Here is a 16,959-nt window from a genome sequence, read left to right as displayed (position 1 = left end):
TCCCTTGTATCTCATTGACCTCAGGCCTAAACTAGTCATTGGAAGTGGGGACTGGAACTACCATGAATGGTTTGGACTAACCTATACTTACCCTTAGGTCTAAAGAAAGGCCATCTTCCTTGACCAAGTAGAAAGGTGAAAAATTATACAAAATCAGGACCATGCCAGCAAAGAAGACATGGAGGCAGGGGTCAGGTAAGGCTGTTGGGTAGGTCTGCACAGCCCAGATTAGCATGTCCTATCGCTTCAGCCCAGCTACTTCCCTCGCCCCCAGTTTAGTCCAAGCTACCACCCCCTCGTTTCTGGATATTAGCCATGGTCTCCTCACAGTTTCCTGCTCCCACTCTTGAACCTCTATAATGTACTCTCTACATGGCAGCTGCAATGTTATCTCTAAAACAAAACACGAAGTAGGCCATGAGGCTTGCTTAATCCCCCCCACCCCATCACACTTGTAATAAAAGCCATTCTCAGGACTTCCCTGGTACTCCACTGGCTAAAACACCAAGCTCCTAATTCGGGAGGCCCGGGTTCCATCCCTGGTCAGGGAACTAGATTCCACACACCACACCTGAGTTTGCATGCTGCAGCTAAAGATCCCTCAGGCTTCAGCTAAGACCTGGTACAGCCAAATAAGTAAATTTTTTTTCTTTTTTAAGCCATTCTCCTTCCCAGGTCCCTTTACCTCTGTGAACTCCCTCCCTTATGTTAGGTAGGTAGAACTTTCCTTATGTTAGGTAGGTAGAATAGGGAAAAGGAGTCCAAAATGGTGGTGGCCAAAAGACAAGGAAGGGAAAAGCCCGCGAAAATAGAACAAAGGAAGGTCTGAGGACCAGAGTGAGAACCTCAGGTAAAACAAAAGACACTCCTGGCTGGACCAATTTACATAGGACAGGCCCGGGGAGGGGGGGAACATATAAAAAGAGGAGCCAAAGGGATCTATCTCTCTCTCTCTGCTGCACGCCGGGGCACTCTTCTCTTCGCGTCTTTGGATCAACGAGCCTTCACGCCTTGAAGATGGATTTTCCTGCTATTATCTAAATAAAACAGAGCTATAACACTGAGCTGTAACACTGATTTGTCTAAGAACTATAACACAGTCCATTCGAGACCTGAGAGCTATAACACGGTCTAAGACCCGAGAGCTGTGACACACTGAGGGGTATTTAATGTCCGTCACTCCAAATCCTTGTTGTGATGAGACAAAAACCGAGGAGCATACACTTGCGTGACACTTATATACACCAGGCTTGCTCCTTCGCACTTGCTATTCTCTCTGCCTGGAGCACTACAATTCAGATCTTGGTGTGGCCCACTCCTTATTAATTTCAAACATCACCTTCCCAGAGAGTGGCTTCTTCTCAGCAGTAACCCCCTCTCTTACTTTCCCCCCACCCCGTCTCTTTCTGTGCCATTATCTGTTTTGTTTTCTTCAAGTGTTCATTGCTATCTGAAATTCTCTTGTTTGTTTAGTTATTATGTCTTCCCACAAAAATGCAAACTCCTTGAAAGCACAGACTCTTTTTGTCTACTACCACTGTAAGCAACAGTGCTTGGCACACAGCAGACAATAAACATTGTTCAAGGAATGAAGAATATTGATTGCCTCTCATTTTATAACTTAGATACACTATATACTCTTAAAAAAAAAAATCTCAGGACTTCCCTGGTGGTCCAGTGGTTCAGGCTTTGGCTTTCAATGCAGGGGGTGGGGGTTCAGTCCCTGATCCAGGAACTAAGATCCCATATGCCTCATGGCCAAAAAACCAAAACATAAAACAGAAGCAATATTGTAACAAATTAAATAAGACTTTAAAAATGGTCCATATTAAAAAAAACTTAAAAAAAAAAAGTCTCTTTACTCTTGTTTTATGACCCCTCCCCCTGCCTGACTTGAAGAGAATTTTCTTTGCAGAATTAGTGTTGTCAAGGTTGATTTTGAGATGCCTAACTTCAAAGACCAGTTGGGAGAAGTTGGAGTGCTAGCAGGAGACTCTGGGGCACAGTGGGCCCCAAATCTTTCTATCTGGATAATAATTCCAGAGGTCTGTGGCTTCGTGGATCAACCCAGTGTAGACTGGGCTTTCTCACCTTTGAAGTGTTGGTTGGTTGTGTCTTCTCTCCAGGGATCCTGGCCTTTTAGTTCCAGGTAGGAGACAGAAGAGCTCAGTTCATGGCCCAAACCAGGGTTAACCATCTTAATATTCTGGGTCACACCCCGGCTGAAAAGGGCTCTGATAAAGCCCCACCCTCAAGTTAATTCTTTCACCATTTGCCATAGTGACTGAAGACTCACATTAGAAACTACTTCCTGGAGAGGGTTGCTATTAATAGACAAGATTCTTTTATTTGCTAAATCTGACATTCCTATTCCTGGTCACGGAGCTGGCTGGAAGTATGACTGGAGAGAGGCAACGTGGTTTCCAGGCAGCATTAGGGACCATTTGAGGTTAGTGGTCATACATTTGAAGTCAGATCAGTCAATATAGTTCTGGGGTTTTCTACAGCCACTGTTTAGTGGGTCAGTGCAGGCAGGATTGGTGAACAAATGGATTTAACCAGAGTTGTGGTTTGGTGAGTCAAGGAAACTGAAGCTAGAGGGAGACAAGTGGGTTGAGGGGTATGTAAGGGAATGATCACCACTGACCACAGAATTGAAAATAAAAACACAGGAGAGGATGAGGAACATTGAAAACTCTGCCATGTGGAAATGGGAGAGGCACAGACCCTGAGTCCCAGAGGAACCGTAATTCTGCCACTAATTAACTCCCTTGTGCCAAGAGGCAGCATTTTCCTTTTCTTCCTCAGGGAGTAGAGGCCTTCTCTTGCCTACCTCACACAAAGTTGTTGAGGGACTCAAAGGAGATAAGGGCGTGGGGGTGGGGGGTTGAGGATGCCTTGAGAACAATAAAGCAGTATACAAACGGGAGGGAGTAACATTTTTATTTCATAATTTTGTCCCAGGCCATATGGTGACTACTTCTGTGGGGAAATAAGGCCAGACTAGACAAGCAAAGGCTTGCATTAGAACAGGGAGAGATTGTTAGGAATAGCCTTGAAACCCTGCTCAGTATCTTGCCTTGTCCATGGACAACAGCCAATTCTGGACTAAGCACGTGTATCTTGTTTAATCTCACTGTATACTACCTCTCCCTAGTCTACAGATGAGAAAACTGAGGCAAAAGAAGTTAAGTGTGTGCTAAGTCACTTTAATCATGTCTGACTCTTTGTGACCCTATGGACCATAGCCCACCAGGCTCCTCTGTCCATGGGATTTTCCAGGCAAGAATACTGGAGTGGGTTGCCATTTCCTTCTCCAGGGGATCTTCCTGACCTGGGAATCACACTCATGCCTCTTACGTCTCCTGGAGATGGGGCTAACCTGTCTAGTTTCTGCTGTTCTCCAATATTCTGAGTTTCCACCCAGAAAGCCCCAAGTTGATCTCCTGCCCTAGGTAACTCATTATTTCTGGTCCACTGCAGATTTTTCTTAGCCCCGCCCACTCCTCTTCTAGTCCTCACCAACCCTGGGGGGTTGGGAGGGGTGGGGGATGGTGGTGGAGCTCAGACAGCTTAATTTCTAAATCCTCTCCCACCTGTGTGGGCCAGGCTGAAGCACCAGGGGTTGTGGGACTGATCAACAGACACCGTGTACCCAGAGACCTGGATACCTGTGTGGGGCTACCAGTGGGCCCCTCCTCTGCAGGCACCTCCTCCCCTGCCTGGGCTCAGGCCCAGCTCCTGCCCGCTGCCTGGTAACCAAGTCAACAGAACTGCCCTCCTGGGGCCGTTTCTAACAACATTCCCCCCACTGAGAGCAGACCAGAGAGTATAAGGAGGCCAGCAGGCTCTGTTTCCCTCACAGACCTGTCCCTACCTTCGGTCTTGCAGCAGACAGACAGACGACCCCAGCTAGTCCCAGCCAGGCAGCATGGTAAGCAGAGGTGGGGGCTGAGGATGCAAATGAGGGTCCCTTGTGTCCAGGGGTTCATGGGCTATAGTGTGGAGGCTGGTGAGGCAGGGGAGAGGGAAAAAGACTTGCAGATGGGAGTGTGACCCCCCAAATGTGCTAGTATGTGGGGGCCTGTTCAGGAGATGGAGAGGGACAGGTGATGGTAACTAGGACCTGGGTAAGAGCCTGAGCAGCTGCTGAAGGGCTTTGAATTTAGGGGTAGGGAGAGTGGGGTGAGCAGGACACAAGCAGAAAGTGCAGGCAATTTCCTGTAAACCTGGGCCCCTGCTGGCCTCTGGTTCCAGCTCCCAGCTGTAAGGACCCATCTTCCTAGCCTGTCCTTTCCCTGTGCCTTGATCTGACATCTCATTTCAGCTATGTACCAGAGAGGAGAGAAAGAAGGTATGGGAGGGTGCTGTAGGGGGTGGTGGGGCTTATTTGATATCTTTTATGAAAACCTGCCCCCCAGGCAGGACAGAAGAGCAGTTAGAAGTATGGTTGGAGACAGGCTGTCCTTTCTCTGAATATTCCTGGTTTTGCTCATGACCTTGAGCAAGTTGTTTGACTCCTCTGAGAGTCAGTAATATAGGGTAATAAAAATACCTACCTAAGGGGGCCGTTATGAAGATTAAATGAGATAGTGTGTGAACCGTTTAGCACAGTGCCTGGCACCTAATCAGTGCTTAACAGATGGAACTAAGCACCCGAATGACAAAGACTGCAGAGTATGACATTATACTATTTTCACCGACAAGGAAAGGCAATGGGAGCAGCCGCCTTGAAGCAACTCTGTTCATGTCCCAGAGGGATAGAGATTTGAGGCCAAGTCTGTGTGACTCCAGGGCCTGGGTTCTGTGCCCACACCCAGAGTGAGGGGCACTGTTTCCAGAGTCTCAGGCATTCTCCGCATCAGACATGCCTTGCATGGGCCCTCAGCTGTGGAGGCCAGGTCAGTGTCTGCTGTGCATGGGACCTGGGCAGGCTCTGAGATACAGCAGCAGGCATTGGCCCTGCTGGGTGATTGGTGAGCTGAGTCAGCCCTCCCTCATGGACCTGGGGATTTCTGGAGTCTTTTGTCCCTGAACCCCTCCCAGCTTAATTCATTATTTTCTCTTTTTAAATTTTTCTTTCTTTTTGTCTGTGCTGGGTCTTTGTTGCTATGCAAACTTTCTCTGGTTGTGGCAAGCGAGGGCTATTCTCTAGCTGCGGGGTACGGGCTTCTTGTCATGGTAGCTTCTCTTGTTGCAGAGCATAGGCTCTAGGGCACTCAGGCTTCAGTAGTTGCAGGTCAAGGGCTCAGTAGTTGCAGCTTCTGGGCTCTAGAGCACAGGCTCAGTAGTTGTGGCACACGGGTTGAGTTGCTCTGCGGCATGTGGGATCTTCCTGGATCAGGGATCAAACCTGTGTCTCTTGCATTGGCAGGCAGATTCTTCACCACTAAGCCACCAGGGAAGTCCCCTTGGTTTTTCTCTTACAATGACCCCTGGGGTTGGGTGATGGGGGAATGGATATGGGGATCCAATAGAAATATGGCCTGCCCTAGTCTGTGTTGTGCAGTGAGCCAGGCAACTTGCATTCTTTCATCTGCAGAGTAATTCCAGGAGGGGGCTCTTATTATTGTCATTTCTCAGGGAAGATGACCTCAGAGTACTGAAGACTCTTGCTTGAGGCTGGTGGGGAAGTAATGGGGCTGGGATAGAGATGGCCTCCATATTAATCCCAGTCATCCAAAAACAACCACAAGAAGTTAAGGCCCTTGTGTCACATTTACAAAGTCAGAGAAGTGTTAAATTTGTGGAGAAAGCATCCTCTTTAAAAAAATCCTGAAATATTTCAGATATGCAAAAAGGTATAAAGGATAATATGATGAACACCTGCTGCCTAGCTTAAGCAATAGAATCCTCTGACTGCATTCACTTCCCTCCTCTACCAAACAAAACCATTTTTCCAAATTGGGTGTTAATATTTCCTTTGCTTTTTTAAATTTTTGTAACACATTCTAAGAATATATAGCAAACATAAAAATGTATCTGTAAATGATGCATGCAAGTTGAAGATTTACATAAATAATATCATGTCATGATTCCTCTTAATTTGCTTTTTTTCTGGTAAGAATTTTGGGGGGTAAGATTCTTTCTTGTATGCACCCACGCCCACTTCTGAATCATTCTTTACCCATTTTCTCCTGTTGAGGGCCTTCTAATTGGCTTCCGTTGCTATAGTGCTGTGACTGTTCCTGCACCTGTTTTCTTCTGTACCTGTGTGAGAATTTCTCTAGAGCAAGAGCGTCTTCAGCTTTTCTGATATTGCCAAATCACTTTCCAAGACAGATGCATCACTTTGGGCTTCTAACAGCAGTGTGAGAATTCTCATGTCTCCACAACTGCCACATGATTAAGCCTTAAAATTGGGGGAAATTTGGTGGATGTGCTTAAAGTTTTCTGTTTTTCTTTTTTTTTATGGCCATACAATGGGACTGGCAGGATCTTAGTTCCCCATCACAGACTGAACCCTGACCCTCATCAGTGAAAGTACAGAGTCCTAATTACCGGATGGCCAGGGAATTCCCTCGTTTTGTTTTTATGGTCTGCCATAAACACTTCTCAAGGGGAGCAGGAAGAAACACTCTGGGATCCCACTTCCCACAGTCACATATCTTATATGAAAGTCTCCCTTTCCTAGACAGTGAGCTTCTTAAGCACAGGGGCCAGGTGTTAAGTGTCATGAATTTCCAGTATCTGCACAATGTCAGGCACATAATGGAGGCTCAATACAAGATGAAGCGAGTGAGTCAAGTCTCTCTGATGCTCATGGGGCTCCCAGAGCAGAGACCTTTCTCTTTTCTAGGACCAAGCAGGTTACCCCAGTACTGCTTCAGGGGCAAGAGTTCTTTGACCACCATCCTTGAGCCATGTGAGGAAGAACTTTCTTCCCAAACTCTCTCCGCTCCAGAACCACACATACCCAAGAGGAAAGAACAGCACACACACATCCCATTCCAGGCCCACGTTCCCCTTCTTCACTGGCATTTCTAACTGTCAAGTGAATCCAGAGTTCTTTCTGCTCTTATAAACCTCATCCTTGTCTCTGAGCCCTGAAACCTCACTTGGTCCTTGCTTTCCTTATTAAAGGACGCTACTTTCTTTCTGGACATGAGTGGGTTGACTATCGTGCTCTGGCAGACTCATCTGAGTCCCTCAGTGTTCCTTAAGATGCTTAGTCACTGAGAAGGACTCTATAATCTTAGAAATGGTCACATCTTCTGCTTCCCCTGAGGGTTTTATCCCTACCCCACACCCCCCGGGAGATGGGGCACAGAGAGCAAAGTCTAGGAACTTCTGCTCTCAGCTGGAGAGCCACTCAAGGCAGGCAGGCAGGCTTCATGTTCAGACATGATACCCTTCTCTGTGCCCTTTGCCCACTCAGCGTGAGTGCATCTCAGTCCACGTGGGGCAGGCCGGCGTGCAGATTGGCAATGCCTGCTGGGAGCTCTACTGCTTGGAACATGGGATCCAACCAGATGGGCAGATGCCCAGTGACAAGACCATCGGGGGAGGGGATGATTCCTTCAACACCTTCTTTAGTGAAACTGGGGCCGGAAAACATGTGCCCCGGGCGGTGTTTGTGGATCTGGAGCCCACTGTGATCGGTGAGTGATGATCAGGCCCTGTCACACCTTGTCCCAGGTACCCCTGCAAGTCCTTCTCCGTAACTGGAGAGCCCTGGAGTTGCGGTTCCCAATTGCTGCAGCCAATCAGAACTCCAAATCTGCTATCACTCAGCTCCAGAGTCTCAAGGTCACCACATATCCCTTTCCTTTTTATTGACGTACCATTAAAGCCAAGAGCAATAGCAACTGCCTGAATGGGCCTGGTGACCCCACCCCTTTTGTGTACCCTGGGGCTCTGGGAGCCAGGCTGCAAGGGGAGGGGCACCTAAAATTCTGTCCATTGCAGATGAGGTTCGGACAGGCACGTACCGCCAGCTCTTCCATCCAGAACAGCTCATCACTGGCAAAGAGGATGCTGCCAATAACTATGCCCGAGGCCACTACACCATTGGAAAAGAGCTCATTGACCTGGTGCTGGACCGGATTCGGAAGCTGGTGAGAGAAGAGTTGAGGGCCGGGGAAGCGGGAATTTGCATTCCTGTTGTGAAGTGATCTGGAGGCCAGATGAGGAAGGGCAGCTTCCATCCTTGGGAGAGTCTCCTAGACAAGAATTAAACACACAGGATCAGGACTAGTGAGGAGGGGAGGCAGAGGGTGGGTTCCAGCCCAGAGCTGGGTGTCCCCTTTATCTCCTACAGTAACTGGCCCGATGCTGTGCAGAGTGGCCACCAGTCGATAGGCTGCCTGGCCAAGTGATGAACGCCAATAAGCAGTCCCAGATTGTCAACCTGTATTGTAGGGATATGGACATAAGGCCCTGTGAAAAACAGGGATCCAAACAACACCAACCCAAGGCTCTCAGATCAACTTGGGCCTTCAGCAAGGATGTGGACCAGGCTTCTGGGTTGTTGATCTCAGTAAAGAAGCGCTCCAGAGACATCAGAAGTTAGATCAGGAGGGGGGCATGGGTAGGAAACCAGGTGGAATTGGCAAGTTATGATAATGAATGACTGTTGGCACAAGAGTCAAGAGAAATATCTGTGGAAGGTCTCGGGGTTTGAGAGAGGACGAGGGGCAAGGAGAGGTGAGTGGGATTGCCATATCAGAGCCTATTTTTTGCCCTTGGAAAAGTCTTCCAAAGATTTTATGAAACTTTTGGGGAAATCGCAAACAGCACAAGCCGGTTCTTTGCTGTTGGTCAGCAGTGCTTCAGATCCCACGTTTCTCTTTGCTCTAGGCTGACCAGTGCACAGGACTCCAAGGGTTCCTCATCTTCCACAGCTTTGGAGGGGGCACTGGCTCTGGCTTCACCTCACTGCTGATGGAGCGGCTCTCTGTTGACTATGGCAAGAAATCCAAGCTGGAGTTCTCCATCTACCCAGCCCCCCAGGTGTCCACGGCCGTGGTCGAGCCCTACAACTCCATCCTGACCACCCACACCACCCTGGAGCACTCAGATTGTGCCTTCATGGTGGACAACGAGGCCATCTATGACATCTGTCGCCGCAACCTGGACATCGAGCGCCCTACTTACACCAACCTCAACCGCCTCATCGGCCAGATCGTCTCCTCCATCACAGCCTCCTTGCGCTTTGATGGCGCCCTCAACGTGGACCTGACCGAGTTCCAGACCAACCTGGTGCCCTACCCTCGCATCCACTTTCCCCTGGCCACCTATGCGCCAGTCATCTCTGCAGAGAAGGCCTACCATGAGCAGCTGTCCGTGGCAGAGATCACCAACGCCTGCTTCGAGCCTGCCAACCAGATGGTGAAGTGTGATCCCCGCCACGGCAAGTACATGGCCTGCTGCCTGCTGTACCGTGGAGACGTGGTGCCCAAGGATGTCAACGCCGCCATTGCTACCATCAAGACCAAGCGTACCATCCAGTTCGTGGACTGGTGCCCCACGGGCTTCAAGGTCGGTATCAACTACCAGCCCCCCACTGTGGTGCCCGGGGGAGACCTGGCCAAGGTGCAGCGTGCCGTGTGCATGCTGAGCAACACGACCGCCATTGCTGAGGCCTGGGCCCGCCTGGACCACAAGTTTGACCTGATGTATGCCAAGAGGGCGTTTGTGCACTGGTACGTGGGTGAGGGCATGGAGGAGGGTGAGTTCTCCGAGGCCCGGGAGGATATGGCTGCCCTGGAGAAGGATTACGAGGAGGTGGGCATGGATAGTGTGGAGGGGGAGGGAGAAGAGGAGGAGGGGGACGAATACTAGCAGAAGCCTTTGTGTCTGTCCTAAATAAAGTGCTGCAGCCTCATTGTCTCCCAAATGTCTTTTTCTCTTGGGAAAATCACTGGGGGTGGGTTCCTTCAGAAGAGATAAGAAGGCTAGTATCTTAGCCTGGGTTCCCCAGAAAGCAGATCTGACTTCAGATTTCATTCCAGGGAGCAGAATGAAGGCTGAGGTGGGTAAAGCAGAGAAGGAGGGAGAATTCCTCCTGGAGAGGATGTAGCAGCATAAATGGCATCTTAGAATCATTCCTTGGGAGACTGGTCAGGAAAGGAGGTGAGGGTGGGGAATTTCTACACTGGCCCCATTCTCGCCTTGGTTAAACCTTCCCTGCATCAAGCATTAACTCACCTGTACTTCCAGGTCGCACACACTTGGGCGGCAGGGTCAACAAGGAAGACCTGGGGGCAGGAGGCGAGGCGCTGTTAAGTTGTGAAGCTGGTCTGAGCCACACTGGCCTGCAAAAAGAGCCTGGTTGAGCCCAAGGGATTTGACATGGTGTCTGGTAGAGCTGGTGCTCACTAGCACCCCTCCTGTCCTCTTCAGGCAGGAGGTTTGAGTGAAGAGAGGTAGAGAGTCCAGAAGCTGGCTTTAAGGCAGAATGGTGGCACAGCGGCAGCAACCATGGAGCAATGGCTGGTAGTCAGGGGGGAGCCTACCCCCCTGAAATCACCATCTCACTCATCACTATTCCATAAAGACAAACGACTTGTGTTCAAACCTATGCCACAAGCACAGCTTCCAACTGGACGACTGCCCCCAAATCCTTGTGTGTAGATTTTCTGTAACACCTTCTGGGCTGGAGGGATGGTTTGACTACTGGAGGTCTAGAACTAGGGCAATCCCCACCCCCACTCCAGCCCCAGAGATGCAGTGCCTAGTGTTGTCCTTGGCACTGTCCTCCCTGCAGCCTCCCTTTCCCAGGCTTGGATGCTGGCAAGGAAATCCCGAAGTCAGCAAAGCCAGGAAGCTGCTATCACCCTTAGAGCTGGAAGAGTCAAGGTATGAGATGATGATGCCAGATCTTTGGAGCCGAGATCACCAGGTGACAGCTGGAACCACAGTAGAGCTACCCAGAGGGAGCAGGAGCAGGGAGGAGGGAGGGGTGTTTGTCAGGGTCTTCCCTGGTGGACTTAGATGGTAAAGAATCCACCTGCAATGCAGGAGACACGGGTTTGATCCTTGGATCAGGAAGATCCCCTGGAGAAGGGAGTGGCTACCCACTCCAGTATTCTTGCCTGGAGAATTCCATGGACAGAGGAGCCCAGCGGGCTACAATCTATGAGGTTGCAAAGAGTAGGACAAGACTGAGCAAATAACACTATACTACATCAGAGCCATGCAGGAGGCACAGCATCACCTGAGTTACTTTCTGATTTTGAGAGAAGGAGAAATAAACTGGCTTGGCCTTTCCTTACACCCTCAATCTCCAGCCAGTGGTTCCCACTGGCTGAACCGAGACACACACAGTTGGTAAGACAGGACCTAGGGAAAAGGGGGTGCAGTCTGTGAGATACAAACCAGGGCAGGAAAGGTGGGTGATTCTCAGAAGAATGAAGTGAATAAAACACTTACCTCCACACACCTGCACCTGGGCCTAGCCCAGGAGGCCACTCAGGTAAAACTGGAAAGGGAGTGACTCCTCCCCTTCCCCATATGGTCCCCCTCGCCTGTCCCTGTCTCAATAATTATTTTGTAATTAGAGGATGGAGTGGCGGCACCACGCTGGTGAGAAGTTTAGAGGAGAAAACAGGCACACCCAGCCCAACAGTTTCCTACCTCTCTTTTGCAATGATTTTCTCAGAGACAGAAAGGATTCTCAATGCTTCTCTGAGGATTTCAGCTGACAGGTAAGCTCTGTCCTGGGAAGACAGAGGCCTGCAATTGTGTGTATACTTGTGCGACGGGCTTTGGAGAATCATTTAATTATTCTAAAACCCATTTTGGCTGAATAGCTAGCTCAGCTATATCCTCCAATCTGCTTTTATTGATTTCTTTTCTCCTCTAAAAGGGCTGAATTTCAAATCTCTATCCTGTGTCTTTCTATCAACTGGATTCAAACTTGGGGAGGGAAGAGGGGTTATTTGAGGAGCTTTTAAAACCCAAGGAAAATTGTTGTTTATTAAGCACCTACTATATACTAGGCCTTACATTCATACTATCTTCTTGATTTTTTTAATTAATGAGTTTTTATCGGCCACCCCTCAAGGCTTACGGGATCTTAGTTCCCTGACCAAGGATCAAACCTGTGCCCCTGCAGTAGAGGCATGGTGAACCATGGGATCACCAAGTAATGCCCAATACTACCTTCTTTAATCCTGCTGCTGCTGCTAAGTCGCTTCAGTCGTGTCCGACTCTGTGCGACCCCATAGACGGCAGCCGACCAGGCTCCGCCTTCCCTGGGATTCTCCTGGCAAGAACACTGGAGTGGGTTGCCATTTCCTTCTCCATCTTTAATCCTGAGGTAAATAAAATTATTGTACCCACTGGACTGGAAGGTCCATGGAAACAAGGCCTATTCTTCTCTCAGGATCCAGAATGCTGCCTGACACATATTAGATTCTCAAATCTGTTTAATGAATGCCTCTTTTATAGATGTGGTGACGGAGGCTTGGAGAAGTCACGTGACTTGCACAAGGCTACTCAGCAAGGAAGTGGAGGAATGGGGATTGAAACCTGGGTCAGTCTGGCCAAAACTGCTGCCTCCTCTTCCTCAGTGTTCTCTCCTCCCGCCTGCAACAGATCGGGGCAGGGATGTCTCCCCTCCAGACGTCACCTCGTCTAGACCTGCTGGGTCCCCAGTGCCCAGACGGTGACTCAGTTGCCTCGAAGGCAGGGAGGGGGTGACGCTTGACACTCCCCTGCCCAGGCACTGTGGGAGAGGGTGTGGTGGGGGGGCGGTGCAGGGACCCAGCTTCCGGGGCTGAACAAGGGCCAAGGCATCTCTGGGGCCAAGCTTCGAAAGCTCCCCACAACTGACCTCCAATAGGTGAGGGAAGGCCCTGGGAAAGGTGAGGTCTTCACCTGCCAACATGGCTGGACATCCACAGAGGTGGCCAGGCTCCCCTCCTGATGGCTGTACCAGCCAGCCCACTCTGGGTAGTTGGAGGACCACCTCCTCTCAGATCTGGTGAGGTCTCCCAGTTAGCAACTCTGTGGGCAAGTTCTGGCAGGCTTAGGTTGGGCTGGGTGTGGGTGTGGGAGGTGGCAACCCAGACCTCCACGGGGTAGCTGGGAGTTACCATCCAGCTGGGCTCCTGAGGACTCCCTCAGTGTAGGGGAATGCTTTCATCCCCGAGGCTTCTAAAGCCAGGGTACAATTACCTCCTGCAGGCAGACACAAGAGACAGAGCCCCAACTTTGGATTCCACCCAACACATTTCCTCCCTCACCTCTGATGTGTCAGGAACATGCCTGCCTCCAAAGTTGCATTCCCTTCTAGCCTCCCTCCCCCTGCTTGCCTCACTGTTGCCATTCCTTCCAGTTTAGGTCACAGTCACCCAGAACCCGTCCAGCTCTGAGACCTCTCCTACCTCTAGAGTCTCTCTCTTCTGTCTCTATTGCTCATTTGCTACTTGGCATGGACTGCCTTGTAGCATAGCACTCAGCTTCTTTCTGATATCCCATTTCCCCAACTAGTTTTTAAAAGATTACATGTGTATTTGACCAGTTATTATGTACATACACTTCAGAATTCAAAAGGTACCAAAGAGATTTACAAACAGCAAAAATAAGTCCCCTTCATTTATTCCCCTCTTGGAAGCCACCATTGCTCATGTTTTTTTGTTATTACAGTATTTCCTTCCAGAATGCTGAAGTGTGCACACTAATGTATACAATGTGTGCACACGTTTAAATATACTTTGCTCTACATCTTGTTTTGTTTTTTCACTTAACAATAACATAGCACTACATATAGATATGCCTCATTCTTTTTGGTGACAATATAGTATTCCATAGTGCATTGTATCATTACTTATTTAACCAGTCTGCTATTAATGGTATAGTCTTTAGGTTATTTCTAATTCTTTGCTATTGAAAAGAATGCTGCAACACTTGCACATACTTTTTTGCATATATGTACAACTAGAGATTACTATAATTGGCATTACTGGGTCAAAGGGCACACACCTTTAATTTTGATATATACCTCACATTGCTCTCTTTAAAAGTTATATCCAAATTACCCCTCCGATTACCAATGTACGAGACCGCCTGTGCTCACAGCCTTGCCGATATAACATACACTTTTTGATCTGCATCAATCATCTGAGAAGTGAAAGTATATTCTTGCAGCTTTCCTTTATAAATTCTCTTACTGTGAATGAGATTGAACAGCTTTCCATATTTAAAAGCCAGTACTTTCTCTTCTGTGAACTCTTTTCTGTGATCTTTGCCCATTTAAAAATTATATTGCTCATCTTTGTTCATAAGTTTGTTGGAATCCTTTGTGAACAAAGGAAATTAACCCCTTGCTTGCTAGCTGTGTTCCACATAATTTCCCTTGGCTGTCATTTGTCTGTGCCCCAACAAGGTTTTCATCTCCCTCAGTACAGGGACTAAAACTTAAATCTCTTAATATTCCTAGTCTTAACATAATACCACCTACATGGTAAGTGCTAGACAAAAGTCAGTTGAGATAAGAGAAGTAAAAAGAAAGAGATTTGGAAGACTTTGGAGTGACCTAAACTAATCAAGAAAAGCTATGAGAAACCTAGACAGCATGTTAAAAAGCAGATACATTACTTTGCCAACAAAGGTCCATCTAGTCAAAACTATGGTTTTTCCAGTAGTCATGTATGGATGTGAGAGTTGGACTATAAAGAAAGCTTAGCACCGAAGAACTGATGCTTTTGAACTGTGGAGAAGACTCTTGAGAATCCGTTGGACTGCAAGGAGATCAAACCAGTCAATCCTAAAGGAAATCAGTCCTGAATATTCACTGGAAGGACTGAAGCTGAAACTTCAATACTTTGGCCACCTGATATGAAGAACTGACTCACTGGAAAAGACCCTGATGCTGGGAAAGACTGAAGGCAGGAAGAGAAAGGGATGACAGAGGATGAGATGGTTGGATGGCATCACCGACTCGATGGACTTGAGTTTGAGCAAGCTCTGGGAGTTGGTGATGGACAGGGAAGCCTGGCATGCTGTAGTCCATGGGGTCGCAAAGAGTCAGACATGACAGAGTGACTGAACTGACTGAACCTAATTGATTCCTTCCTCTTATACCAAGGTCAGTCAAGACTGGAAACAGCAGAAACTCTGGCCAAAAAAAAACAGGAAATCATCCCCCAATCCCACCCCCACCCGACACACACACACACAACTGGAGAGATACTGGGTAGCACACAGAATCGATACAAGGGCTGCCAAACAAGACTCTGCAAACAGGTAAGGCATCAAGAGAAGTTGGGCAGTCTGTACCACAGTCAAAGTCAGGGCACGGGACAGACTGCCTAAAAGACCCCTGTCCCCTCCATTCACTGCAGACAGGCCTCTACCCACCCAGGCATTGAGGTTAACATTCCCTCCTCCAGACACTAGAGGCCACTGCTGGCTCTGCCGCCACCACTGTAGAAATGAATTCTCAATTGCCCCTGCTTCTCTCTGTGACTTGTTCCAGATTCAAGAGTCCCAGTTGGCCCTCCCGACTGGCAGAATGTCTGGCTTTTGCCTGCACCTTTGGAGCCAGGGAGTCTGGGAGAGCAAGTGTCGGGTTCTGTGGCAGGTAGTGGCCTGCTTCCCATCAAAGCCTACACAGTGGGAATTCGCCAGGTGTAGGTAGGTAGGAGGCTCAGAGACTGTGAGCAGTCAGGAAAACCGGACAAATGCACTCCAGGCTCTGCTTTCATGTCTGGCTCAAGCCCTTCTCTTTGATGAAAGCATTTCTGGGTCACCCAGCCTAAAATACTGGATTCACATAACTATTATTGTTCAGCCGGTCATGATGCCAGAGTCTTTGTACTAAGAGCCTGTGCTGTGTGCTTAGTACTGTCTGACTCTTTGCAACCCCATGGACTGTAACCTGCCAGCTCCTCTGTCTATGGAATTTTCCAGGCAAGAATACTGGAGTGGGTTGCCATTTCCTACTCCAGAGGAGCTTCCCAACCCAGGGATCGAAACTGCATCTCTGTGTTTCCTGCATTTGAAGGCGGATTCTTTCCCACTTGTACCACCTATTCACTGTACCTCACGTGACTTTCAAAGAGCCCTAGGCCTTACCTGTATTTAGGGAGAAAAGAACGAGTCCTTAGACGTTTTCCTGTCACACAGTAGCACCAGGTTGCAAACCCAGGTCTGTTTCCAAAGCCTTGGGGTTTCCCAGTGGTCTATACTGCTGGGCTGGTATCTTAGGTTGGAGCTCTGTGAAGTTAGGGACTGGGCCACAGTCCTCTTTTTACATCCTAGCAGCATCTACAATATATAAGATGCTCAATTAATGTTTGTGGATTGGCCTGGATAGCAAGTGGGAGCCAGTTCTAGAAGGGTCTCTCAATTTCCCATGAGGCCATGGGCTAGAAATCACTTTAAAGTGGAAGAGGTCTACTCAGGATCAATCTGGAAAGAAAAACCTCGAATCTGGGGAATTTCCTCTCTTTCTGCCCCCCACAACCCACAATGTGTCAAAACCGTTAACATGTTCCCATCTGTTCATTATTTAACCATCCAACAGATTATTTTTGAATCCCACTGTCCTTAATACTCTAGTGAGAGAGAGAGAAAAAAAAAAGGACATAATCTCTGCCCTCCGAAATTGACATCCTAGTGGGGGAGGTGAATGTCAGTCAAATAAACAAGTAAATGCTAATCTGTATCTCTGACCAGCGTGAGGAAAGATGCCAAGAACAGCTGTGAGAGGCAGGTCTGACCTACACAGGGAAATCGGGCGGCCTCTTTTGACGATGGGGCTGGAGCAGGGATCTGAAGAAAGGCGAGGATTTAGGCCCCGAGGGGAGTCTGTCAGCCCTTGAGGTGGCGATTTTCCCCGGGTCACCAAGCCTGTCTGTAGGAAGGCCACAGAGGGACCAGGGGCTGGGCGGCTTGTTTGTTGGCGAATGCGTCACGCTTGAATGGAACCTGCCGCTGTCTCCCAGGTCCCAGCTGGGGATGACGTTGTCCTGGTGCAAGCCCAAAATAGACGGCTCCGCCTCCATCTCC

At 48.8% G+C, this 16,959-nt stretch overlaps 1 protein-coding gene and 1 long non-coding RNA gene across 2 annotated transcripts; one reads left to right on the top strand and one right to left on the bottom strand.

Annotated features, from left to right (window-relative positions):
- Positions 1–7,376: 7,376 nt before the first annotated feature.
- Positions 7,377–9,798, top strand: LOC129538092 (tubulin alpha-1D chain). Its single transcript, XM_055398066.2, has 3 exons — positions 7,377–7,601; positions 7,909–8,057; positions 8,800–9,798. The coding sequence occupies exons 1-3, from the start codon at positions 7,481–7,483 to the stop codon at positions 9,781–9,783; spliced, it is 1,254 nt and encodes a 417-aa protein (XP_055254041.2). The 5' UTR covers positions 7,377–7,480; the 3' UTR covers positions 9,784–9,798.
- LOC129538093 (uncharacterized) lies at positions 8,036–16,946 on the bottom strand. The gene is made up of 3 exons (XR_008682158.2): positions 16,675–16,946; positions 10,150–10,256; positions 8,036–8,162 (listed from the first exon to the last, which is right to left on the bottom strand). It is a non-coding gene; the product is annotated as an uncharacterized LOC129538093 (long non-coding RNA).
- Between the last annotated feature and the right edge of the window lie 13 nt (positions 16,947–16,959).

This window comes from Moschus berezovskii, chromosome 2 (assembly GCF_049115385.1).
Source record: "Moschus berezovskii isolate FMDL1 chromosome 2, NW_MosBer_1.0, whole genome shotgun sequence".
In the NCBI taxonomy this organism is placed as follows: domain Eukaryota; kingdom Metazoa; phylum Chordata; class Mammalia; order Artiodactyla; family Moschidae; genus Moschus; species Moschus berezovskii.
Note: the sequence above shows the minus strand (reverse complement) of the source record. Positions and strands in the feature narration are given on the sequence as shown.